The sequence below is a fragment of the Giraffa tippelskirchi genome, chromosome X (assembly GCF_054371585.1).
Source record: "Giraffa tippelskirchi isolate mGirTip1 chromosome X, T2T-mGirTip1v1.2.pri, whole genome shotgun sequence".
Taxonomy (NCBI): Eukaryota; Metazoa; Chordata; class Mammalia; order Artiodactyla; family Giraffidae; genus Giraffa; species Giraffa tippelskirchi.
This window is the reverse complement of record NC_137289.1, coordinates 135450480-135477863: the sequence shown is the minus strand read 5'-3', so window position 1 is coordinate 135477863 and position 27384 is coordinate 135450480. Positions and strand designations below refer to the sequence as shown.

Sequence of the window (27384 nt, the reverse complement as noted above, 5' to 3'; positions counted from 1 at the left end):
GTCCCTTAGTTTTAGTTTATCTGATGTTTCTTCATAATTAGATTAGATTCATTTTTGGTAAAAAAGACCATAGTAAGGATGTTGGGTTCTTCTCAGTACATCCCAGCAGGAGGCATATGATATTGGTTTGGCCCAATTGGAGATATTACCGTTGCTTTATAACAGCAATGGAACATTCTTTGAGCTTTATTTTTCTCATTTGGCAGGCATCTCACATTGCAGTATGATTTTCTATTTCGCACAAGCATGATAATGTGAAGTTTCTGAATTAGTTTTGATTAATTGCAAATAACCAAAGCGCAATAACCTGGTTTTTTTTTAAGGAAGCAAGTTTAAAATAATACCCATTCATTTTTACTTGTGAAGTTTTAATGACAACTGGTATACTTAGATCAAAACAAAAAATACTTAGACCCAGCAGGCAGGAGTGGGAAGCAAAATATATATATATACTATTTCAGACAAAAATGAGAAAACTATATATTTGTAAATCTATTTTTCAAATATTAATTTATCCTTAAAGTCCAAGACCTTTATGATTAACATGGTGCTATACCACGTAATATACTGTAAAACCAGAAGAAACCCCTATAGCATACTGGAGAGAAGTGAATTATTTTTGTAGCGTGGATCTTAACAGTAACTGCTGCATAATGATTTTAGGCAGATTCTCAGAGCCTGACAGAGGGGAGTCATGGGACTGGTTGTGCCAAGGGGAAGAAGCTGAAAACTGAGCCAAAGAAGATTTTAAAATAAGAGCTGTGTCAACAGGCATAAATGCGCTTGCTTTGAAGAAGCTGTAATGGGATCCAGGAACAGGAAAAAAGAGTATTTATTGTTTTGCCTTTGCACGCCAAAATGTAATCTCTCCTTTTCTTCTCTCCTTTCCTTAAAACAACAATTATCTTCATGTAGAATGAGTGAGTTTTAAATGAACCATTCAGTGCTCTTTTCTGCTCTCACTTCCAGTACTGAGAGGCAACACCATAGACTAGAAGTCTCCTGACTTTGGAGTCAGACTGACCCCTGCATGCACTTGGCCTCAGTGTTTATGTCTTTATTTTTCATTTTTATATTTTAATAACAATCCCTTTTATTCATTTATGTATTGGCCATACCACAAGAAACGTGAAACTTTCCTGACCAAGGATCAAACCCATGCCCGTTGCAGTGGAAGCACAGAGTCTTAACCACTGGATCACCAGGGGAGTCCCAGTGTCTCTGTCTTTAAGCAGGGGATAAACCTTGTTGGGTTGCAAGGATTAGAAATGACATATGCTTTCCTGGTAGTTCAGATGATAAAGAATCTGCCTGCAGTACAGGAGACCTGGTTTTGATCCCTGGGTTGGGAAGATCCCCTGGAGAAGGGAATGGCAACCCACTCCAGTATTCTTGCCTGGAGAATCCCATGGACAGAGGGGCCTGGCGGGCTACACTCCGTGGGGTTGCAAGAGTCGGACACAACTGAGCAACTGAGCAGGCACTGAGTATAGCTGTAGTAAATGCTGCATTCAGATGAGAAGCCAGGGCATTACTTTTGGGACCAAAACATGTTCTATTATTTTCTTGGTAACAATTTTGATTGTGTCATTATTTGAGTATCAGCACTTAGGTAATGCCTTACAACACTTTAGTCTCTCCTCCCCATAAGGCGTCATTCTTTGCTGGAAATTAGAGTAAAGGAGGAAATGGGATGGGTTGGACAGCATTTCTTTTCTTTTTTTTTTTCTCCAGGTGGCAATTTAAGTATTTATTTATTTATGGATACACCAGCAAGGCATGCAGGATCTTAGTTCCCTGACCAGGGGTTGAACCCATGCCTCCTTCAGTGGAAACGCAGAGTCTTAACAGCTGGAGCACCAGGGAAGTCCCTGGATAGCATTTCACTTGGGGCAATAAACACTTTGTAAAGAGTCTCAAGGAGGTTCTCTTTAAAAAGTCTGGCCCTGTGTGTCTTCTCCAGGCTGAGCGATGGAGCCTCAGGCTTCCAATTTTCCCTCTAAGTCAGGCTTTCTCAAACTGGAGTAACGCTGTGGGGGTGGTGGAGGGGAAGAGGAGGCACAGAGAGGTTGATGAACCTGTCCACTGTCACACAGCTAGTAGGAAGTTTGGTAGGAATTCACCCCAGAAATTGTTTTGTAGAGATAGGTGATGGCTCCAGAGAGAAGGGAGACATGACATCTTTTCCAGTCACATACTCTGTAATGGAGAGGGAGCGTCTGCTGGTGGGAGGTGGGCAGACTTATGCCCCTCGGCTTTGGGGAGTTGTAGGAAAAATGAGGATGCTTTGAGACAACTGGCAGGATGATCAGAGGCGGCACCATGAAGGGGTGAATAGCCAGACTCTGGAGCCACCTGCCCGGGTTCGAGTTTTGGCCCCAGCACTTATAGCTACATAACCTCTTTGTGCCTCAGTTAATCCATCAGTAAAATGGGGATAATTGTACCTACCTCTTCAGGCTGTTGTAAAGATTCAATAACTTAGCATTTGAGGCCGAAGGATGCTCTTCTCTGGGAAAACCACAACCGTGAGGCTGGTTTCACAGCAGCCTTCAATTCTGCTCCATTTTGCAAACATCTCACTTTCTTACTTCAAGTCTACTCCATCAGGCATTTACTTAAAATTTGCTATGGGCGATGTAGTTCACTTAATAAAAGTTTCTATAGAGCTTTACCTTACAAATTTGGTTTAGTCTTTTTTTTTTAAATTGAAGTTAAAATGTACATAACGTGAAATTAGCCATTTTACAGTGAAAAACTCACTGGCATTTAGTACATTTACAATTTGGGCACTTGTATGTAATTGCAAGACATTTTCATCCCCCGCCAAAGGAAACCCCGCATCCATTAAACAGGCACTTCACTTACCTCCTTCCCCCAGCCCTTGGCAGGCCCTAGCCCTGTTTCTGTCTGTATGGATTTACCTATTCTGGACATCTCAAGTGGAATCATACAGTGTTTGTCCTTTTGTGATTGGCATCTTCCACTTAGCATAATGTTTTCAAGGTTCATTTGTGTTGTGCCATGTATCGGTACTTCATTCCTTTTGCATGGCTGAATAGTATTTTGTTTATCCATTCATCTGTTGATGGAAATTTGGTCGTTTCCACCTTTTGGCTATTGTAAATAGTGCTGCTGTAAACACTCGTGTACAAGCTTCTGTTTGAACACATGTTTTTCCATTCTCTTGGGTATATATACCAAGAGTGGACTTGCTGGGTTGCATGGTAACTTATGTGTAGTGTTTTGAGAAATCGCCCAACTGTCTTCCACAGTGACTCTGCCATTTTACACTCCCACCAGCAAGTCCATCCTTGTCAACACTTGCTATTTTCTGGCTTTTGAATGTCTTTATTTACTTGTATCAGAGCCATCCTTGTGGGTTTATCTATTGGGGTTCACAATGCTTTGGGATCTGGCAGTGTCACACACACTTCACTTCACACTGGAATCTCCTGGGTTTTTATATATTTATTTTAATAACCCAATGCCTGAGCTGCAGGCTCAGGGAGCAGCAAGAGCTTCTAAAGTCCCCTAGGTGATTCCAGTGTACAGCCCAAGTTGAGAATCATTGTATCAAGCATTCCAGGCCCCTCTCGGATATATACTCCTTTTAATCAGAAATTTAAATCATGTTTAACTAGCTAGGCGAGGCCCACATTCATCTGAGAAATGGTGGGTGAGTGATCCAGACTTCTGTCAGCCATTGTAACCCTAACAGCTAAGGCCAGTTCTTCTTTTTTATTTTTAAGAAAGGAAGTGATTTCACCACAGCTGTACACAGGAGGGAGGGAGGCAGAATGTCTCCAAGGGTCCCAAGTGAACTGGTGAACAAGCAGAAAACAAAACAGTAAAACAAAGGGCTACTGGGTAGCGCTCCCCGCCGGTCCCCTACCTCTCTTCACAAGGAAGGTTTGGACTGTAGCCCAATAGGTGGCCTCTGGGTCCTTATAGCCCGAGGAGGTGTCCCGTTAGCACCGGCACTCCCCTGCCACCACCACGGCCTTCTCCTTTTAAACACAGTTCTTTTCTCTTTTCGATTTTCTTCTTCCCAGGAGGTAGTTGCTGTTATTAACTGTGCAGGATAGTGTGGTTCTTCTGAGTTTTTAAAAACTGTGCGGATGTGCAAGTTGGCATGACTGCCAATAAGCAGATGGACCCCTGCAACATGAGTTTTGGATGAGAGAAGTATCTCACAGTAAGTAGCATTTTGCTAAGAGGGCCACCTGCAGTTTTTCCTCTCTAAGTACTGACTTAATCTTATTGTCACCATCTTCCACCCACCACCACTGCGCCCCCTCTGCACCCCACCCCGCAGCAACACCTGCAGTGGAATAGCCCTGCAGCGTGGGGATCCACGGGGCATCACAGAGAGAGGGCTCAGGAAGGACCACATGTAGCAGTAGGGCCCGGGTTGGGTTCTCTGGGGAACACTGAAGGAAGCTGGGCGTTGCTCTGGATTGGGTGCTGTTAGGAAGCAGGGGTGAGTCCTGATGGGGTGTCTTAGTAACCTTACAGAGAAGGGGGAAGACCAGACTAAGGCTGGGATTGGTGAAGAAGCCAAAGTCGCTCCTAGGAACCAGGACCCAGGGACGTTGGGTGATTTTGGTGATTTGGACAAGTTCCTGCTCCGTGTTCTCACAAGATTCTGGAGTGGTCCTGTTTTTGTTCTGTCCCATCTTGGACTCAGAGTGGCCTTGTCTGATGTTGGAGTTCTGGTGAATTGTTTGTGTTCAACAGGAGAGTGCCTGGCCAGCTTTTGTCAGATACCAGGCGCTGCTTTTCTCTGTCTCAGGCCTCCTTTGGGCCAAGAATAGATGAGGGCAGTCAAGAGGACATTAATCCATGATGTCTACATTTTCACCATGGCCAAGATTTTGTTGATGATGAGGATGTTGCTTCGAAAATGCAGGCTGGAGTTGAGTAAGTCTCTTCTGCTTTTTAAAAATTTATTTATTTAAAATGGCTGTACTGGGTCAGATTGTTGCAGTATGTGGGATCTTTAGTCATGGCATGTGGGATCTAGTTCCCCAACCAGGGACTGAACCCAGGTCCCCTGCATTGGGGAACTAGATCCCACACCCCAGCCACTGGACCACCACGGAAGTCTCTCTTCTGCTTTTTTGTTGCAGGATAAGTTGCTGAATTCTCTGATGTTTCCACAGTTGCACAGAACACACCAATCAACTCTAACACAAACGGTTCCCACAAACAACAGGAAAGTCCTCTAACAGGCCTTGAAGCGAGGGGCCTAGATTATAAAACCCAGGCAAGGAGAACACCTTCCAGAATCCAGATAGGTACTCACAGTCCAGTTGGAGGTATTTAAAAAGGCCTCAAGCCTTTGATTCCTGTCCATGTCCTACCTTTAACAATCTTGCCAGGATCCTGTTGTTGGTAGGCGATACAGGCATTGTAAACATGCTTAAAATTACCCCAACAATGCTGGTTCCATTTCAAGGCCCATTTATCTCTGATGCTATGCTAACATTATGAAGCATTTCTGTTAAACTCCGCTTTTGTTGTGGCTGTCTGATGAGTTAATGGCAGAGCGTCTTGATTTTCCTTTCTGTCTGTTTTGCACCTGCAGAGGCAAGGCTGGGCACTAGCTCTGGCCCCTGTCAGCTGTCCTGCCAAGACACAAGCTGCTAAGCAGGACTGGCTACATAATTTGCAGGCCCAGTGCAAAATGAAAACAAGGGGCCCCTCGTTCAAGATTTATTAACAATTTCAAGACAGTGAGAGCAGAAAGTTAAGCCAAGTACAGGACCCTTCTGAGCTGGAGGAGGCCTGTCAGAGGCCTGTCAGAGCCCTGCTGCCCCTGCAACATAGCAGACAAGGACAACTGGGTTCCCAGGGCCCTAACTCCAGAGGAATGGCCAGAACTGGAGAACATTCCAGGAAGCAAACAGGAGCTGCAGTCTGAAGATTAGAGACTGTAGGCCAAGATAGCAGAATAGCTACTGAAATTGACCCTGGGGTCCACAGAAGAAAGCAAACCGTTCAGGGCAACAAACAGGTGGCCTGGGCAGGAGAAAATCAATGTGGGGGCTGAAAGCAGATCCAGTTCTTAACAGGATGGTTTATTGAAGGCCACTGATGAAGAAATTGGCCCAGTTCTTGAAGAAAGGTGAAGGATTCGGCAAACAGCCAATAGGGAGTGTTTGCAGAAGAGATGTTTAATATCTAGGTTCGCCCTGGGCTTGTAACAAGGAGGTAGAGTTCACTGTTCTAGACTTTGTCCAGCCATTTCAGCAATTCCTGAGGAACCTGGCAACGCAGGGAGAGGCACAGAGGACTGATGGGATGATGGAGGCCTTTGCCCAGTGATAGTGTCATCAAGAAGGCTTTAGTGCCCAGATACTGATGCCCTCTCCTTTGCACATCTTGTTGAATACCAGCTAGAACCCCGAAGTCATAGAGAAGCCCCCAGCAGAAAGGTTCACTGCCATGAACAGAGCCATCAGCGATGGACGAGCAACTCTAGAAGCTGTAATTTTTCAAATTAACATTAACTACGTTTGCCTCTCACTTGCTTCTTCCCTGTTCCCATTTTTCACAAAAAACGTAGGTAACTAACATGTAATACCCAAGAGCTTTCTATTCGGTGCTGAAACGCTGAGCCGGCCCTGGCTGATGATAATGGAAATGACAATTCTAATGGATTAAATTGTAGCATTTGAAGAGTTAAGAAAAAGGCGGCAGTACTTTTAGACTCCAGGGTGGATACAAGCATTTCATTTTCTTGGCTTGGCCAGGAAATCAGAGGGGCCTGGGCTTGGGGGCCGGTCTGGGGGAAGTGCGGGGGGGTGGGCCCCCCGGAAGTCGTGCTGCGCGGTTTAAACCTAAGGTGACCTAACGGACGGCGGGAGCGCCCGCCCGATCCTCGGCGCGGGGCGCGGCCATTGGTGACGCACGCCGGGGAGCACGGCGCCCACGTTTCCACCATTGCCTTCGCGGCCTCACACCCGGCGCTCCGAGTCCGGGGCTGCGGTCGTCCTCTCTTCTTCCCTCCCAGAGGCGGGCCCGACCCCGCCCCCGGCGCCCCGGGTGGCTCCCGGCGGCCCCTCCCACCTCCTACCCTCGGCCTCCCCGGCGCGGCGCACTCCCCGCCGGCCGCAGCCTGACACGCCGCGCGGCCCCCCCAGTTTCCCCGGCCGTCTCCCCCAGGCATGGCCCAGGGCCTCGCCTCACTATGGCAGCAGCACGGCACAGCACCCTCGACTTCATGCTCGGCGCCAAAGGTGAGGGCGCGCGCCCGCCACCTGCCCTGTCGCTCCCGCCGCCGAGCGGGCTGGGGCCGGCCGGGCCGGGCGGGGCGCGCGCCGCGGGCCGAACAATGCGGACGGCCGCGCGGCCCCGGCTCCGGCGCGGGCGTCTCCCCGGCTGCCGCGTGCACCGGCGCCCGCGCGGAGGCCGCGCTCCTCCTCCCGCCGCGCTCGGTCCAGGCGGGAGCGCGGGGCCCGGAGGGGCCGCGCCGGCTCCCTCCTCGACCCGCACCGTGCTGCCCTCCGGGGCCCGGGTCGTCCACCCGCGTCCCACGCGGGATCGGTCGTCCCCGTCGGGGTCCCCTCGCGTCCCCCGCGCGGGAGGAAGACTCCGTGGGGGGCTAGCCCCCCCCGGGGGCGGGGGGCGTGCGCGGGGGCCGGCCCGCGGGACCGTTCCTCGTCCCAGTTCCCTGAGGCGGGTAAATTCCCCGGGGGCGGGGGCTCCCCTCGTGGGAGCCGGCCTGGGGCAGGACCGCGCCGCGCTCGCAGAATTCTCAGACGACTGCGTAGGAGGCAGATTCCCCCGGAAAGGAACGGGGCAGGGGAAAAGGAAACGATGATTATATTATTATTGGGGGCGGGGGGGGTGAGGTCCGAGCGCGGGAACTGTTAAGTCTTGGGATCAGGGAGGCTTCGAAGACCGCGAGCCGGCCAGAACAGAGGGCTGGGAAAGTCCGGACCGACTGCAGGAATCGTTGAGACGAAGGGTATTCTTCACGCCTTTTTCTGGTGCTTCTAACACGGGGTGGGGGGGAGGGGTAGGACTGCTGGTCTTTTTTCTGGTGGCTTTTAAACCTGTGAGTGCCGCAGACTTGAATCTGCGCTTCCCGTCCGTCCTACTTGGAGCGTCTCACCCAGGTCTTGCTTTTTCACTGTCTTCCTCCCTATTGGCTAGAGCCACCTTTTCTGTTACTGTTGAAAACATTACTTTCACACTTTCTCTCCCCCCACCCAGCTTTTTTTAAAAAGAACTTCTGAGTACTCACTTAGCATTTTCTCCCCCAATGTAAATGTTTTCCAAAGGCATAAGATGAGAGAGAAAAAACAAGGCTTTAGGGACAGAAGGAAGACCTACGTTTGCGTCGTGTCTTGACTGGCTCTGGTTGTGACTTTCTCAACCTTTCTGAGCCTTGTGGTAACAATGGAGAAGGAGTGCGCACTTCGTAGGGCTCCCCCGCCCCGGACTTTCAACGGAGTTTCTGTAAAACACTACCAGGTTAAGTAGTATCAGTTTATTTGGGTGGTGGGGAAGTGACAAGGAAAAAAAAAGCATTTCTTAGTTCGCTCCTTTGTGAGGCTGGAGATGGCTGGGGAGAATCAGGAGATGAAATGGTGATTGCAGATAGCTAAAAAGATTTTGTTGAGTAATTAGCCTGCTAGCTTTAGGTCTTAGTGAAGCTTCTAGCATACACAACTTAGAGGTGAGGAGAGTGAGGCTTGAGGAAGAAATCGTGGTTCAAGGTCACTCAGCTGCTAAGTTGAGTTTTTGGTGACAAGCATGTATGAACACGCACCTGTTCTCATTGAACAGGTGGGTTTTCTAGGCTCTCAGGAGGGTAACGATGAGGCTGCAAGATTTTGGCACTTCCCTTAATCTGAGTGTCCTTGCTTGAAGCCTTAAACACTTTTCAGCTTAATTCAGGTCCTTCCCAATGGCCTTCTGTGTTCCTTTGTAGAAGCCAGGGGAAAAATGAGAGAACTTGTACATTTGGGGCAGTCACTGGCTAGAGAGGGAGAGAGAACTCTTGGACCTGCAGTTTGGAAGGGAGCAGGAGAAGCTGACAGGTTCGAAGTTGGTGAGGTGTGGAAGTAGCATCTAAATAATTTAGTTGTGTGCAGAGAAAGTTTAAAAAAAACAAAAAGATTGAGGAGAATTCCCAGCCAGTTACTCTTAATTCCCAGATTGTTAATCTTCAAGATGAAAAAGTTTTGATGGCAAGGTGAAGAAACAGATACTAAGGGGACACGTGAGTATGCATCTGTGTTAGATCGTGAGTCCCTGCAGAACTGTTTTGGGAGGAGAGCCCTGATTCTTATTGTATTCCCCCCATCACTTGACTTTGGGGGAGGCATGTCACCCTTGCTGTCCTTAGGTAAAATAAAGGGATCTGGCTAAACTAGGATCAAAGTGTTTGGTTCTCATTAAGGGGCACTTGGTGAGAAGTCTACCACCTGTGAGGTCTCCAAAAACATTTATTTTAATTGATAATAATGAGTCAAAAGACATTACTCTCGGCATGTGAGTATTGGATGTGACTCAAGGGTGAGTCAAATGCCTGTGGAGCCTGGAATCATGTTCTTTTTCCCATTTGTCAGTAATCCTTCTTAATGCTCCAGTTCCATGATGTGATTTTAATGGAATTAAATTGAACCGCTTAGTTTTTTACTATGTTGCGATTCTGTATAACTTAGTTACCAGTGCAAGCCAGCTAGTACCCAGCAGCCACTGGGCCATTGCAGCCAATTATAGGTTGGGCCTGGCGGTGCCTGTTTAGTTCTGGTTGATGAGGTAACTCAGGAAATTTTAATTTCTGCTGAAAAAAAAATCTCATCTTTGATCTTCTTATAAGTGAAGTATTCGACTATGAAGACCCTTGAGCCCAGAAAACACTTTGTGATTTCTCAGCCTGAGGCTAACAAGAATAAATATGTCCCACGTTGGTATAGCTTAAGCATCTCTGGGCAGGTGGAGGACACGTGGTTTGTTTACACCAGGCAGCCAGCAAGTGTGCTTTATAGATAGAGGAAAGTGAGGTACGCATGACCTCTGCCTGCCCTGGAAAGGTAGCAGTCTTCCTTTTCATGTCCATTTCGTCCCTGGGCTGGGAGTATCTTTGAAAGCTGACCTTCATGGTCTGCGATACAGACCTGTTGGTTCTGATACATCATAGATGTTTGAGAAGTACTGGTTAAATACAATACCTGATTGGTGTTATGTTAAAGGTGGAAAGCTGGTTCAAGTCCACTAGAGGAAAACCAGGCACACATTTACCTTTAGAATGTGGAGAATGGGTCCTGAGTGGCGAAATGTGGCCAATGCTATTGGGTCCGCCTTTTGGACCACTGATCTATAGTTTAGGTAGGGAAACAAAGTGACTTGTGTCATTCAAATGAACAAATTAGTTTCATAACAAAAATCTTATTTAATAAATTAAGAACGTGGATGTTCGCTGATGGCTTCGTGGTTAGGATTCTGGGCTTTCACTGACATGGCTTGGGTTCAATCCCTGGTTGGGGCCTGAGATCCTGCAAGCGGGTGCCACTGCCAAAAACAAACACAAAAACAACATAAGTCTCCTTGGGAATTAAGGGCTTAGCCAAAAAAGGTGTAGGATAGGGGTTCTTAAATCATATTGCCTTTAACCCTCATTGGGAAAGCCTGTGGAACTCTTCTCAGCATAAGAATTTTAAATGTGTAAAATAACCCATTTTTTTAAAAAAGAACATCTTCAAAATAAACCCTCTAATATGTGGCATAGTAAATAGTAATATATGCTTCTTTAGTAACGCATTAAAACATAGTCTAGCTTCAGGCCTCATAATTTCCATAATTTTGAAGTAGAGCCAAGAAAATTGGTATTTCAGCTATTATTTGATAAGGAAAAACTATGCTTCTGTTGTGACAACGGCCAGGTAGCTGGTAATGTGCAGTTTTACAAGCAGCAATGAATAAAATGTTAAGTTTCAGTTAGTGAAAATAAGGATGTATATTTTTCTCATCTATGTTCACAGAGCCCCTGATTTGTGTCCAGTGGCCCTTTGGGAGTCCGTCAACCCATAGATCCTAGGAGCTAGAGAGAGGACTGGGACTGTCATTTCTCTATATTGTTCCTTTGGGAGGAGGTTAGGACTTCCCTGGTAGCTCAGACCTGGGTTCGATCCCTGGGTCGGGGAAATACTCTGGAGAAGAAAATGGCAACCCACTCCAGTACTCTTGCCTGGAAAATCCCAGGGACGGAGGAGCATGGTAGGCTACAGTTCATGGGGTCACAAAGAGTCGGACACAACTGGGCGACTTCACTGCACTGCGCTTCCACCGAGGCCAAAGCTGTAAGCAAATATCCCTGCTTCTTCAAAACATCTTTTTGAAAACATGAAAGCCAATGTTTACTAATTGTCTCCTGGGCTAGGCACTGCCCTAAGCTCAGAAGACATTATTTTATGTAATCCTCACAGCAAACCTATATGGTGGGTTCTCTTATCCCCATTTTAAAGGTGAATGAATACATAAGCACATTGAAGTTTTTCTCTTAAGTGGGCTATCTGTGACTCAAAGCCCTGTCTCTCTGATTCCAAGGCCTTTTTGTTCATTCTACAACTGTGAAGCCTCTTAGTTAAGGCAGTGCTTCTCAGTGGCCATGTCCCCTGCTTCACCCTCCACCAATTTATCACTATGTTTTCTCAGCTTGGGGAGGTGCTATCAGCATCTAGTAGGCCAAGGATGCTGCTAAACGTACTACAGTGCAGTGACAAGCCATCATATCTGTGGTGCTGAGGTAGAGAATCCCCAGTGTAAGTTCTAACCAAGTTGTGATCTGGGTGGTAAATCATTAGCAAAATTTCCCTGGTTCTTTTTGGAAGTCTCCATGGTGCCGGTGGGGTGGAGGATGGGCCTTACCTTCCCCTGAGGTTTGCACTGAGGTTGGTTAGCACTTGGTACCCAGCAAAGCCTATGGCTTCGGGTGACCCTCCCTCCCTGAGTTTGTGAACCCTCAGCTTCTCCACCAAGCTCCTCCTCTTGCATGTGTTTACTGAGCTGCTTTCTGGTGGAAACATATCATCTTTGTGTATTTTCAGTAGCTATAACTATAAGCGTAAAACTTAAACCACTTTTGATTGCATCTAGCTTTTTTGTTCTTTTGTTCAAGAGTAGAAAAAGCTTTCTCCCTACTCCTTCAGCATTATCATTATCTTTGTCCCATTACACTTTATGCACCACCATGACACCACCCACACCCACACCCCTGCTTTAACAATGAAACTTGAGGCGGCTGCTGAGTGGGGAAAAGGCATTCACAGGCCCCACACTAGACTGACATGAATCACACAGTCTTTGAGGGCTGGGTAGTACCTGGAATTTACATTTTTAACCAGCTTTCCTCCCAGCAATTCTGATGCTGATTAAGTATGAGAACCCCCACACAGTAATAGGATCCTCATTAAAACCAAAAAACCCCATGTACCAGAAACTGTGCCCATCCACTCTTCAAGTCCTGTGGATTGTACCTGCTGCCCTCTCAAATTCCTTGCTCACCTTTTTCCTGGCTACTGTTCTTGGCCACAATCTCTCAACTTGTCTCCCTTGTTGGGGAAGGGCTCGGTAGACAGATCCCTGCCCCTTTTCCCATTTCAAAGCCCTTCTGTGACTCTTCATCACGCTACAGAATGACTTGAGACTCCTTATCAGCACTTGCAGGGTCCATGAAGGTCCATTTCTACCCATTCTGTATCCTCACCCAACACACACTTGAGTCTCACACTCCTTGTGCTTCCACATAGCATCTGGACTTAGAATTAATTTTCTAACAGCCCCAGGGAAGGTATTTTTTGTGTTACGTAGGTATTCTCTCATACCTTAATTGTCTTTGAAAATGTTTTCTAGTCTGCCTGGGGAGGTCTCTCCTTGGAGTCAGCCTGTGTTTGGCATGCTCTTCGCTCCCAACTCTGCAAGACTTGAGATCGTGCTCTATTTGACCCCAGGCTGAATAATTGCACATTGCTCGGAATTCATCTTGTGAGCTTGCCATTTAAAAATTGTGTAAACCTTAATGGTTTTTTCAAGTACAGTTCTGAAACTATACCCGTATCTTTAAGCCTGTAGAGGTAACATATGGTAAAATTGTTAATACTTTTGCTTTATATCAAAAATCCTCATCTAGTTCTTACTTGGTAGTTCTCTAGTTATTTTAGATGCTTTGGAAAGGATGATAGCTGTTTAAGAAATTGACTCCATAATCCAGGTATTAGGAATAATCCCCACCCCAGCTAACAAGAGGTATTTTTTTCAAGTAATCTGAAGCTCTGCAGGTGATGGTTTCTTCAAAAGTGTTTTCCAGTTTAATAACCAACTGGTATATGGTTTGTCTTGTGGGTTTTTTGTTTTATTTTTGTGGGGGAAAGCTGGTTTCATTTTTGCAGTGGAGGAGTTACCAGTTTGGAATCTTCTTTGTCTCCTATTTTTTTTTTTTTTTTTTTGGCTGCCCTATGCAGCATGCTGGGTCTTAGTTTCCTGAACGGGGATTGAACCCCCACCCCCTGCAGTGGAAGTGCAGGGTTTTAAGCATTGGCCTGCCAGGGAAGTTCCTCTTTGTATATCCTCTTAATTGTATAATGTAAATGGTTTTATTTGAATGCCTCCCCTACCTTCTTGGGAGGTAGACTGAAGTGCTGTGGTCTCTCAAAACTTGGAAAAGTTAGCGCTTTTGGTGTTGAACTTGGGACCAAGGAAAGATTTGGAATTATGGACTTTGTAATTTGAATTGAGACCACCGTGGTTATAGTAACCCTTGGCAGGTAAGGATTCGTTTGAAAGTTACTGGATTGTGGTTGAGCATCTGTTTAGAAACGTGTTCAAGAAAGCTATTATTGAGTTTAGTTTTTGGAGTCACGCATATTCTGGGCATTTTAATCCACCATTTCACTGCAGTTGTAACCTAAACCTGCTGGTGTGCGCTGTGGCTCCAACCACCATTTCATGGTAGTTTAATTACAGGCTCAGTTCTTTTGAAAAGTCAGGAAACCTCCTCAGTTGAATTCTGCAAACCAAGTATGTAAACCATTGCACAAATGTTCTTAAACCCTTACAGCTAGGCACTTTTCCAGACCCCAGGAAAAAGACAACTCTGCAGCCCTAAGTTGTGGTGGGCTTGCATTTCGTTAAATTGACGATGTCGCTTGTGTTCTGGAAAGAGCCCCTGAACTAGTGGCTGTACTTGTGATGAAAGATATTTATGTGCTAAGTTGCAGAGTCAAAAGGAGCTGGTAAGATCCAGTAGCATATTCTGGGATTCTGAGCTGACTTGACCCTCTGGGTAGTTTCGCATGTACCTTAATTTCACCTTTTGCATAAAGGCACCAATGATACCAGAATCCCACACATTGTGTTGTTGGGTGGGATGTCCAATAAAACATTTGGAAGAGTGTCAAGCGATACATAAAACACTTCACACTAATTGCAATACTTAGTGCTGAGCACTTTGAACTTCTGCCAGTGGGTAAAGATGATCAGGTATAAAGAGGTGTGAATTTCACTTACTGAAAGATGAGGAAAGTTTTGCTGGCAAAAAAAGAGGCAGAAAATAAAGGGTTGGCATGTGATTTGAAGGTTGGTCTGCTTAAAGGACCACTCTAAGTTACTAAAGCAGAAGTTTAAGAAGAGATTTTGATTTTTAAGATAACACTTCCATGGGTTTCTGTTGCATGGCTCTCTTTTCCCCTGGAATGGAAATTTCTCCTGTGAGACTCCTGAGCAGTTTCTAGGCTACTGTTACGTTTAACACCAAATGCAGATCACAGTGGTCAAGCAGTACTGATAGGATAATGGGCATTCTGAATTTCTAGAAAATATTAGAAGAGATCTCAAACTGGGTTCAACATGGGGCCCTTTCTTTTTTTTATTGAGGTGTATTGACTCATAGCATTGTATTCATTGCAGGTGTACAGCGTCATAATTCAATATGTGTATATATTGCAAAATGATCACTACAGTAAGTCTAGTTAACATCTGGCGCCATACATAATTTGAAAATTATTTTTTCCTCGGGTGAGAACTGTAACATCTCTTCTTAGTAACTTGCAAATATGTAGTATGGTGTTAACTATAGTCACTAATGCATAGTCATCATGCTGTGCATTACATCCTGTGACTGACTTATGGGACCCGTTTTCTTAGAACCAGTGCCGTGGTTCACACTTGGGAAAACAGTAGGGGTATAACACTGAAGTTTTGAACTGTTTAATGCTGTAGCTAAGTGGCCCAGTTAGTTCTAGGGTTGTAGGAAGAGTCGTGGGCCTGTCAGTCCAAGTGTTTGATGTTCCTAAATGGAGTCTGTCTAGGTTGGAGAGAAAAAGAGCTTAACATCAATTTTTCTGTTTGGAATAGGATAGGTCATTTAAAAAGACAGCATTTTGAGAATGTTAAATTGTTAATAGAGTTCGCATGCATTTTTTTTTTTCTTTGCATAGAGGGTATGGCTTTCCTTGAAGAAACTGCAGAAGCTGTTCAAGTAATGGTTTATACATTTGTCATTTTAGGTGTTTTCGTTTTAAGTTATGTGCTCATTTTAGACTACCTACAGGGTGTAGGGAAATGGGGAAAAACCCGGATCTCTGATCTTATGACAAGTAGATAACCACTGTGGATGTGTTGGTATGTGAGACAAATGGCTTATTCTCGTCCCATATATAACTAAAGGAGACAGCACTGTGCTGAGATTAAAAGCACTGGATCTTTGGAGCCCAGTTGCTTGACTTTGGATCCTAGCTTTACCACTTAACTTATTAGCTCTGTCGCCATGAGTACATCTTGATGCCTTGGCCTTATTGAGCTGGCTGCACTTTCAGTACTTTGTTGAATGGCGGCAGTGAGAGCAGACATTCTTGCCTCCTTACTGACAGCATTCTGTCCATTAACGTTAAGTACGATGCTGGTTGTAGGTTTTTTGTAGATAACTCTTTATCAAGTTATGTGGACATGCCCCTCTGTTCTTATTTTCTAGGAGCTTTTATTTTGAATGGGTGTTGAAGTATATCAAATAATTTTCCTCATCAATTAATACCATGTGTTTTTATTTTCTTCCCTAGTTTATTAATATGGTACATCAAATTGATTTTTTTTTTAAAGTATTGAACTTGTATACCTGGAGTAAATCACATTTGGTCATGGTACATAATAATTTTTCCATATTGCGAGATTAAGGATTTAAAGAATTTGTTAAAGATTTTTGTGTTTCTGTTCATGAGGGTTATTGGTCTGGTCTGTAGGTTTCTCTTTTGGGGCTAACTTTGTCTTGTTTTGCTGTTAGGATAATGGCTTCATAAAATGAATTTGGAAGTGTTCTCTCCTTTTTTATTTTCTATAAGAGATTATGTAGAATTGGTGTTTAATTCTTTTTTTTAAATAAATTTATTTATTTTAGTTGGGGGCTAATTACTTTACAATATTGTAGTGGTTTTTGCCATACATTGACATGAATCAGCCATGGGTTTACATGTGTTCCCCATCCTGAACCCCCTCCCACCTCCCTCCCCATCCCAGTGTTTAATTCTTTAAATGTGTGGTAGAATTCTCTAGTGAAACTATCTGGGCCTCAAGATTTCTTTTATTTGGAATTTTAAAATTTCAAGTTCAATTTCCTTAAGTTATAGGGCTGTTCAGATTACCTGTTTCATATTGGTGGGTTGTGGTTTGTGTTTTTTGAGAAATTAGTTTGTATCCTTAAATTGTCAAATTTATGTGTATATAATTGTTTGTAGGATTCCCTTATTATCCTTCTGGTGTTTGCAGCATTTGGAATGATAGTTCTTTGGTTCCTAATACTGGTGATCTGTATTTTTTTTTTTTCATCAGTCTTGCTAGAGTTTGTCAATTTTATTGACCTTTTCAAAGAAACAGTTTTTTGCTTCACTGATTTCTCTATAGTTTTTTGCTTTCAGTTTCATCGATTTCTGCTGTTATCCTGTTCCCTTCCTCTGCTTGCTTTGGGTTTTTTATTTATTTTTAACTGAAGGATAATCACAATATTGGTTGGTTTCTGCCGTACGTCAACATGGTTGCTTTGGGTTTATTTTTCGCTTTTTCTAAGTTCTTGGAAGTGGGAGCACAGCTTTGTGATTTGAGACTTTAAAATGAAGGCTGGTACTTTAAAATACTCTTAACTCTCTAGTGTGAGGCTATTCCTATTAGCTACTAATGAAACTTTTATGTATTCCTTAAAATGCAGGGTTCTTAGTTATGCCGGTTATTAGCTGTTATTTTTTTCCATATTTAGTAAGTTGCTAAGTTAAATGTAGAAAATGTCCCTCAGATTATTCCCGTCTTGAATTTTAGAATGTCACTTCTGGAAATTCAGCTTGTTGAATTACACCTGAGCTTCCCTGTGCTTGTTCAAGAATTTAGAGTTGGAAAAGATCTCAGACTTGGGGTCAGCAAACTAAGGCCCTGGGACCAAATCCTGCCCTTCTGGCATCATCTTTTTGTACCGTCCTCCAGCTAAGAATGATTTCTGCCTTTTTACTTTTTTTTTAATTTCCAACAACGCTGCAAAGGCTTGTGGGGTCTTAGTTCCCAAACCAGGGATTGAACCCAGGCGTTTGGCAGTGAAAGTGCCTAGTCCTAACCGCTGGACTACCAGGGAGTTCCCACTGCCTTTTTAAAGGGCAGTAAATCAGTCGCATACAGACGTTTGTGACAGGACCCGACTCAGCCTGCAAAGCCTGTTGTCATTTCTGTGTGGCCCTCACAAAGCAAGCCTGCTCACCGCTGCCTTTAGATATCGAAGCCAGCTTCAGAGCCGTCTGGAAAATGTGCAACTACAGGTCCCAGGTGCCTCACCATCTGTCGTAGCACATGCCCCTCCCTGTGCCCTCTGTCTTTGTTGTTGTGCCATTCTCCAGCCGCACTTTGCAGGCACCTCCTGGACCCTTCTGAGGCGGGCAGACTTGGGTGTTGACTTGGCTGAGTCTGGCCTAGCCAAAGCCAGAGCAAGGGAGGGTATCCGGGCTGCCTCGGGGCATTTCTGACATGAATGTGATTTTTGACATCCGAGTTCACAAAGTCCAAACTGCTCTATCTCCGGAAATCGTATTTCATGGTTGATTTGCAGCCTAGCATAGAAACTCTGGCAGAAACCGTAGCATTTTTTTATAGCAACATACATGTTTTTCATAATAGGTCTGAGCTGGGAGAGAGCCTGCCCACCTAAAGTTAGTGGGAAGAAAGCTGGACATTCATATTGTTTAAGTGATTGGAAAACTTATTTCATCCTTCCTGGACTTAAAAAAAAAGTCCTGCCTTTTCTACTTTGGGAAAGAAATCTTGTTCTCCTTCTGAGTGGAGCCGAAGGCCATGCCTCCTTGGATCAGCCTGTCATGTGACCTCCTCCTGCCGCTCTGGGAGATGAGGGGGAGGTGGCAGGTGGTGGGTGGACTCCTCTCCATGCCCCGCAGTGGACAGCAGTGTTGAACTAAAGTGTTACAGGAGCTGCTCGGTCCTCCTGGGCCAGGTGCCTCAGGTCTTCTGTCCTCTAACCTCAGACCCTGTCCTTCCCCTCTTGCCACCTGCTTGTCCTTTTGGAGGTGCTGCTGGGCCTGCTTTAGCTCCCTTGAACTTCCCCTTCCTGTCTGTCAGGGTGAGCCTGACCCTCAGAGAGGGTTTATTGTGCCCGTGACCTCTTCTCTGTGTCCTCTGACCTGGTGATCTTCCCTTGGTCTCCTCCACACCTCCGGGCCGGTTGCCTTCTTTCTTCCCTGAAAGCCAGGGCCATGGCGTTTCTCCAGCGGCTCCCAGGAGAGGGCAAGCGGCTTGATGTTCAGCGCCTCATGGCCACGAACAAAAAGTGTCAGGTCCCCCACCACCGAAGGAAAGCCAGGTTTTTGCTTAACCTCCCTTTTCTCTGCTTCATTTTATAACTCTTGGTTTTAGCCTCCCACGTGGGCTAAGTCAGGATGTGAGGACGGGAGAGTCTGAGCCACATGCCACCTCTGGGGCGGGAGGTTCCCCCCTCCCTTTGCCCACTGAGGCTTGTGGGTGGTGGCTGTACTTTGAAGAGTCTCCTGGTCTTCAGGGAAATGGCCGTACCAGGAAGAAGAGCTACACTATGGTATTAATATTAGTGTTCTGGTTCCAGAGTATAGAGGGATGACAGTTGTGTCTCATAGATTACTCTTTTTTAAATCCTCCTCTAGTTTCCTAAGGAGATTGTTTCTGAGTTGCTGTTATTTTAAAGTAGAGCCAGGCTCCTGCCACCTCCCCAGTAGGTGTTGGGGGCCCACGTGGCTGTGGGAAATGCCCTTTTCACTGCTCCTGTGGTGGGAAAGGGGAGGCAGGGTGGTGAAGCAATTAGCAACGAGTTGACAGTGTCCTGAGTGCACCACAGTGTGAGTTTTAAGAAATAGTCATTGTGGCTGGTACTGTAAACAGTCCCATATGGTTTTCCTTAACATACGTTTGCATGAAAAGAGCTAGGGTGTTATTTCTGTGGTGTATGGCTGTCAATTCAACTTCAATAGGTCCTTTGCTTTCTGTCTTGAGTAATTTTTTCCTGATTTAGTTTTTCTTCTATGTGCATATCAGAAATTGTGCTCTGAAAATATGCCCAAAGTGTTGATGTCATTGTCCCTTTCAGAATTCTGCAGCCCCACCCTGATGCTGGGATTTATTTATGTTTTTTATTGAGGCAATTGTAATTGACATAACATTTTCAGGTAGTGATTCAATGAGTGGAAATATTGCAAAATGATTGCCCAATGTCTGCTTAACATCCATAACCACACATAATTACAAATTACTTCCCTTGTGATGAGAACTTTTCAGGTCCACTCTCCCAGCAGCTTTCAAATATACAATATTCATAACTGTAGCTTCAACGCTGTGATCGAACCCAAGGCACTGACATGGGCTGCAGACATGTGTAGTGGCAGGAAACCATCTCCAAGGCCTCAGACAGCATCTACATGAGGCAGCCCTTCAAACACATGCTAAATGATGAGGGTGGTGATTGGTGGGGATGGGTACAGAAGACTACCCCTTGCTACCCCTTTGAACTGGTGCCTGTTTTTTTTTGTTTTTTTTTTTCCCCCTTTGGCTGGGTGGCTTACAGGATCTTAATTCCCTGACAAGGGATTGATCCGGCACCCCCTGTAGTGGAAGCTTGAAGTCTTAACCACTGGACTGCCAGGGAAGTCTCTGGGGCCTGTCTAATGGTTGATTGAAAGGTAGAAACTGGCTTCTGGAAGTTTGTTGCCTTGATTACCCCCCAGTAATTGAGAGTATAAAAGTGCCGTTTGTTTGTTTGAATGGTTTTGGACCACTTTACTGAGAGAGATGACTCATACAATTGCTTAATTAAAGTTCAGTGGTTTTTATTATATTCCAAGTTGTGCGACCATAACTACAATTTTAGAACATTCTCGTCACTCCAGGAAGAAACCCTATGCCCCTTTGCCATAACTCCATTCATTCCTTCTAGATCCCTATATCCCAGGGCCTGGCAGCCACTAATTTGCTTTTTGTCTCTAGGGATTTGCTTTTTCTGGCCATTTCATATAAATGGAATCATACAATGTGTGGTCCTTTGTGGCTGGCCTCTTCCACTTAGCATCTGTTGTAGCTTATGTCAATATCGCGTTCCTTCTGTGGCAAAATAATTGTCCATGGTGTAGATAGTATCACACTTTACTTATTCATTTATAACTTGATGGGCTGTTGGGTGTTTTCACTTTTTGACTGTGAGTCATGCTGCTTTGAACATTCCTGTTGGCGTGAGTTTTGTGTGATGAGATTAATCACCCTGCAGCTGTTATAAACATGGAGTATATGACCAAGTTGTCGAACCTAAGACAGACCGAGGAAGCACCTGCTTGACCTTCACTTTAATCCCTGGAAATGAATTAGGTTTTTGAACGTCTGAGAAGTCTTCTGATACACAGACTCATTGTTAAAATTAAATTTTCAAAAAATATCATTTTAAATTTCAGTGTGTTTTTGATAAACTCTGAAGACATCTGTTTATCATTTGATTTCACTAATGTGGCCTTGTTGCTTCTGCCTCACAATATTCTTTTTTTTTAACCTAGCATATTCAGTGTGCGTTCAGAGGATGTTGTTCTTGAACCCTTAGGCTGTTAGCTGGGGTGGAACGGGGCCCATGAGGAATGCTTATGCTATTTTGTTGTTCTCAGAGTAGTTATGCCAGTGGGGTTGGTAACTCTGGAAGGTTTTTTTTTTAAATGATATATTTTACATAGAGTAAACTTTAGCGTACAGTTCTGAGTTGTGATCAAAGCATACGGTCCTGTGAACACACCACTATGAAGATGAGGATACCTGAGAGGACTTTTAAAGCAGATACTTGACTGATTTCCAACTGTATTTGGAGTCCATTTTCCCTTGCTTCCTCTTTAGGAGTCTATCAAGAAGACCAGAAAGCTGGTAAACTGCACAACCCAAGCCTGGCTCTTCAGTTCTCTGACGCATCAGAGTCTCGGGTTTTGGGCAAAGGATACCTGCTTTTATGCTTCCTCTTGTGGGGAGCTGCAAACAGATCTGCCAACAGCTTCGGGGCCATCCTCCCACAGAGAGAGTGCAGATGTCTGGAAAGAGGAGGCGGGAGTAGGGGTGGGCTCTCTGACCTGGATGTGTGTGGAGGAGGTTGATCGGAGGGCGCCTGGTACCAAGTATCAGGGAGGGCAGGGAGCTCTGGAAATTCCAGGGTCTGGGGAGTGGGAAGTGGAAAGGAAGGAGGCTGGGTTTGGGGCCTCACCTCTTGGGCATGGTGCAACCATGGAAATAATTAACAACCTCTTGGAGCTTAAATTACTCGAGCTTCGTGGGAGAGACCTAGGAGACAATAAAATTGGGGGGCGGGGCGGTCCTAAGTTTTATAAGCCAGGTGCTGCTTAAATGTGGCAAGCAGAAAGGAACGCAGCCTAATTATGCAGAGGGAACTAGTAGGGTTGTGGCAGGGTGGTGGCCCTGCAGAGGCAGAGACGGGTTGTATAGCTTAAAGCCCTCACACCTGAGGTCCAGAATTTTCTTAGTTGAAGTATTTGAAGTCAGAAAAGACATAAAGGTGCAAGTCACGGTCACGGGGTAGAGAGTCCAGAGTTTTTCTGAACGTGTGAGAATTGCTTATTTTCTGAGGCCAGCCTCTCTAATGGAATTCACTTAGTTAAGGAGGTTACCGTATCTTAGCCTCTTAAAGCTGAAGAAGTGGAAATTGAACCAGAGCATATTTCCCTGCCTTTTTGCCAGGGCACCAAGTGTCATAGGTTTTCATTGGGCTAGTAAGCTTGGGTGCACATGGCTGATGTACTTAACTTATGTCCACAGGGCTGCCCACCTTATGGACCAGTGATTAAATGGCAGTGCCTGATTCTAAGGGATCGAACATTGGTGCAGGCTTCCTTATAGGGACCCTGTGAAGGGTCGTCTCCTTTTTTAACATTTGAAGAAATGAGGTGTGTAAGTGAGGGCTGTCCTGACCAGTGAGTTTGAGGGGTGCAGAGAGGCTCTGGTGGGGAACTCGGGGGAGAAGCTGGGGGTCTGTTCAGGCAATCTTAAGTGGCGGGGTTATTAACCATTGGTGGGAAGGAGTAGGGAAGTCCGAGCCGGGTTTTGATTCCAGACTTGAGATCAGGAGAGTGTGGTGAGCATTCGGGCGGGAAGAAGGTTCCAGCTGGATATACAGATTTGGGATTTGGCCAGGGTAAGAGGAATGAGGTTCATTCTCCCGAGAGAGGCCTATAAATGGGTCTCTGGGACAAAATGAGGCAGGGAGATGAAACCTTGTCTTCCCTGGCCTTCTTTTGATAGTGGTGTATTTAATTTGGACCAGACCTCCAAGTTGATTCCTCTTAAGTTCTTGTTGAATAAACACACACAAAGTGGGCAGTGGTCTGGAAATGAGGACATTGAGTTGCCCGTTGGACAAAGGACACATTTTGCCCTGGGACAGGTCGCTGTTTGCTGAGCACTGTGGAAGGCTCTGTCTGAGTGCTTCGCTAGTTACACATCATTCTTGCTTGGGCAGAGTTTTCTAAGAACTTGTGCCAAACAACATTTTTATTAGCCTAGTTTGGATTACCATGTCGACTTGAATCTGGTGTGCTTATATTTCTTTTATCATTGAATCTATTTCACATTTTCTGATTTCTAGGCATTTATGACATTGCTGTCTTGTATTCCCAAATTTGGGTAATCATTCACATCATATTTTCAACCCAAATTGAGTAACTCTGTTACAGCAAGTACATTTTGTTTGTTCATGTTACATGTTCCTTACTAGACAGGCATAGAGGTTGAAATTGGATAATTAATTGCAGAGCAGTGTCTCTCGCTATAACCTGTGGCTATAGCTAGCAGGAAGTTTGGACTTTTTTCAGGCCCCCTGTTATTGTTGAGTATATATTTCTATCGATATAATCTTTTGGTGACTTGAGTGTGGTTAGTTTGGAGATAGTGGGGAGTTTGGTTTTCTTTTTTGTTATCTAGTGGTTTAGATCAGTGGTTCTCAAACATGGCTGCACATTGGAATTTCCCAGGGAGCTTTAAAAATGTGATGCCTGGGTCCCACCCTCACAGTCGGTGGACCCATCCTATAATGGGTGTAGGATGTGGCATCAGAAGTTTTATAATTCCCCAGGTGGTTATAATGCACAGCTAGGATTATGAAAGCTACTGGTGTGGGTGTTCCAACAAGATACAAAAATAGGATGATTAATTTAGCGAAATGAATTTTTCATTTGACCCACAAAACATTTATTGAGCACTTGAGATCGAGATGACCAAGGAGGCCACCTCGTTAAGGCTATTAGAACTCATTTCTTTGACTTCCAGTTTTCATTTTAAAAACTTGGCTCTGGAAAAGAGATCCTAGGTAGGTGTTTCAGTTCCAGCTCTGCTTTCTGGAGTCTTCTCCAAGGGCTGGGAGCAGCTTGGCTGACAAGGGAGCCCCCAGGTCCAGAGGAAGGTGGATATGACATGAGGTGAACAGTGGACAAAATGGCGTGATCCCTGTGTCCCTGGCAAGGCCGGCACACTCGATGGCCGCAGGAACTAGGCGGCAGCGACCGCCGGAAAGGTCATTCAGACCTAGGGTATTTCTACTGAATTGGGAAATAAGCCCACAGTATAGAAATACAAGAACACTAAATTGGATCTCTTTTGTAATGTGTTTTCTTCAGTTTGCAGCCTTTCTGGAGGTTAGCCCCCTCTGCCTTCCCGCTAATTGTGCTAGTTAGAAAAAGGGGATGGTCGCCATGCCGGGCCTGGCTAGCAGTCAAGGGCTTCGTGTGTACCAGAGAAAGACACCCCCCTTTTCCTACCCAAGGGATAGAGTTTGCTCCAACTCAGCCCCAGGACTTGTTCAGCACACAGCCTGGCCAGTGACCGGCGGGGTGGCCCCCTCCACCATCATGGGGGGTTTGTGTTCATTTGTGGAATGTGCCAACTGAACTTGGGCCTGAGGCCGTTTACAGGGAGTGATGATTTGTTTTATACACTTTCAAAACAGAAAACATCTGTTCTGGCCAAGGAGGGATTGAATAATTGCATAGTGGCTTTCCTAGTCACAGTTCAAGTACTGCCGGGCGCACTTGTCTTCACCGCCCCACAGCTCGGTCACTTCCACCGCCCCACAGCTCGGTCACTTCCACGGTGGCCTGACCCCCACCCCTGGCTTCTCAGACACAAAAAGAACGAGATCACATGTTTGCATCAAGTTTGAAAATGAAATTTTTTTCCAGGGGCCAAATTCAGTCTTAAAACCATGGTTCTGGGGGATAAAATGCAAGCTTCCCCCTTTTAACTTCCTGAAACCACTTCAGAATAGCAAAGCCAGCTAGATTATTTTTTGTCAAATGAGTTTCTGAAACACACAGTTTTTCTGGGAATGAGGAAGCCTTACATGGGACAGGAGGTCGCCTCTTGCATCAGGCAGTGCGTGTGCTCGGGTGGGGCAGTGGTGGGTACGCCGCTCCAGGGGTTCCTTCCTGATGTGGGACTCAAGGCCCCTTCCAGAAGGGGCCTCAGGTCATTTGAGGCCTGAGGGCTCGGCTACCCCCACTCTCACTGACCCGACCCCGGTCCCCATGGCCTGCCAGGCGGCACCATCTGAAAGCAGGGGGCCCCTCCCTTTGGGGTGAACGCCTGTTGGTATTTTTATGAGGGATTTGAAGTCCCTTTGCTGTGCCCCCTTGCTCCTCTCACACTTGGTGGTATCGTACAGGTTTCTGGGCGGGGACTGCTTGTCTCTACCTGCTGACGGCGTGCTATCTAGGCATACACACAGCCTGTCGTTCAGTTTTGTTCTAAATGTTGTCCATGAGGTTTGGCGGTGCTACAAAAAATTGCTCAGTGTTTGGGAATGGAGAAGATGAAAGAAATCACTCCTTCACTGCCGTCTTTGCTACTGCATTTGCTTTTGTTTTTTTAAGCAAAGTTAAAATCTATATTTTGGTGGTTGTATTAGTCGGCCAGGGCTGTTGTAACAAAGTACTACAGACTGGTGACTTCAAGCTAAAGAAGCCTATTCTCTCCCAGTTTTGGAGGCTAGAGTCTGAAAGCAGAGCATCAGCAGGGCCACGCTCCCCTAAGGGGTCTAGGGGCGAGTCCTCACTGGCCTCTTCCAACTTCTGGTGGCTCTGCGTGTTCTTGGCTGGTGGCCATCACATGCCAGTCTCTCCCTGTCTTCACCTGCTCCTGCTCCTCCTCCCTGTGTCTTCCAGGCTTCTTCAGTCTCTGATAAGGAGTTACTGGAATTAGGACCTACCTGGATACTTGAAGATAATCCATCTCGGCATCTTTAAATTAACTACTACATCTGCAAAAACCCTTTTCCAGATCAGGTTGCACTCCCAAGTTCTGGGGGTTGGAATGTGGCCATATATTTTGGGGGGCCACTCTTCTGCCCCCAACAGTGGGAATAGATGAAATCGTCTATCAAACACCAGTTAACTTACATGTTAAAAAATGTCTGCGTAGGCCAGAATAAGACATATCTGTTGCCCAGTGTGGGCTCTGAACCTAGTTTGTAGCCCTCATTCTTACTGTGTGCTGGAAGGTGTTGGGGGCCTAGTTCCAAATGTCATTGGAGATCGCCTCTGTGTAGATTGAAGGAATTCTTCCAGTCCATTTTGGCACTCCTTAGTTTATGGAAGGAATTTCTAGTGTAATTTTCTTGTGAAACCACACTGCGGTCAACTGTGGATCTTCCGTTTTTTTTTTTTCTTTTTTCTTTTTGCCCTTGGTTTAAGTCATGGGGGTGCTTTGTTTCGATGCTTCTCAGCCTGCCCTCTTTTCCTTCATGTGGAAAAAGCATCAGCCTGTGGTGGGCTCATGGGGCAGTACAGAGTAATTCCTTTTGTCTCATTGTGGTTCTTTATCTTAACCTTCTCAAGGAATGAGTACTTTGGCAGATACAACTAGAGAATTAGTTGCATTTTGCTTTTCATCTAAGTATCAACTGTTGGATGTTCTTGAAGATTCTGGATTCAAGTAAACCTGCAATTTCTATAACCTTGACCTCAGTCCTTGACCTGAGCTCCACTTTGGTGGGGGTTGGGGGATAGCGGGTGGGATGGGAGAGAGGGGCATCAGAATGCCTAGCAGGTTGTAGCATATTAAATTGTTCAGTTTCTGCCAATTAAAAATAGGTTACTGAGTGGTGCTATTTCTCCCCCCCCCCCCCCAGTAATAAAAAACAAGGCATCCTTATTGCAGAACACCTGGAATACAGAGTCAAAAGTTTTGAAGTCATTTATGATACCCATCAACAGTGGATGGAAACCCTTTTCTAGTACTCTAGACCCTCATTAAGTTATTTCACCTAAAGTGGAATGTCTTTTATTCTGTTTTTATTTGATTTCTGGCTAGGCTGAATATTTTGTTATGCTATTTCTAGTTGGCTGAATTATCTGTCTGCATTTTTGGCACAGCTGCTTTGTGGTTGGTGTTGCCATTCTTACTGTGTTACCTGGTAATCTGCAGCCTCTCCCTATAGGGTTGAGCAAGTTCTAGCTCATGACAAAGGGGATAAGTGATGCCCATGGCTCTGTTCAGGGTTTCTCAAAAGTTCATTCATCAAACTGTGCTTTGCTTCTCAGTGTTTCATCTGACCATCTTGACTTCTCCCCCTGTTCTCCAGCTGATGGTGAGACCATTCTGAAAGGCCTCCAGTCCATCTTCCAGGAGCAGGGGATGACGGAGTCAGTGCACACCTGGCAGGACCATGGCTATTTAGCGACGTACATAAACAAAAATGGCAGGTGAGGTGACCGTGAGTGCTCCTATTCGGATCTGAGCGCTTCAGCTGGATGTGTATGTAAAGAGTGGTGGTGGTGGTGGGGCATCCAGACTGAGCGCTTTAGCTGTGTGTGTGTGTGTGTGTAAAGAGTGGTG

At 45.4% G+C, this 27384-nt stretch overlaps 1 protein-coding gene across 3 annotated transcripts in view; it reads left to right on the top strand.

Moving 5' to 3' along the window:
- Nucleotides 1-7085: 7085 nt before the first annotated feature.
- The window catches only part of SMS (spermine synthase), a 48390-nt gene continuing 28091 nt past the window's right edge, over nucleotides 7086-27384 (top strand). For 2 of the 3 annotated variants that reach the window (XM_081565951.1, XM_081565950.1), the window contains exons 1-2: nucleotides 7086-7244; nucleotides 27131-27251. In XM_081565951.1, coding sequence (XP_081422077.1) covers nucleotides 7196-7244; nucleotides 27131-27251 — 170 coding nt within the window. In that variant the 5' untranslated portion in view covers nucleotides 7086-7195. Of the gene's footprint in view, nucleotides 7245-7705; nucleotides 7976-27130; nucleotides 27252-27384 lie in introns of those variants that run through there. The other variant, XM_081565952.1, reaches the window with a different exon arrangement.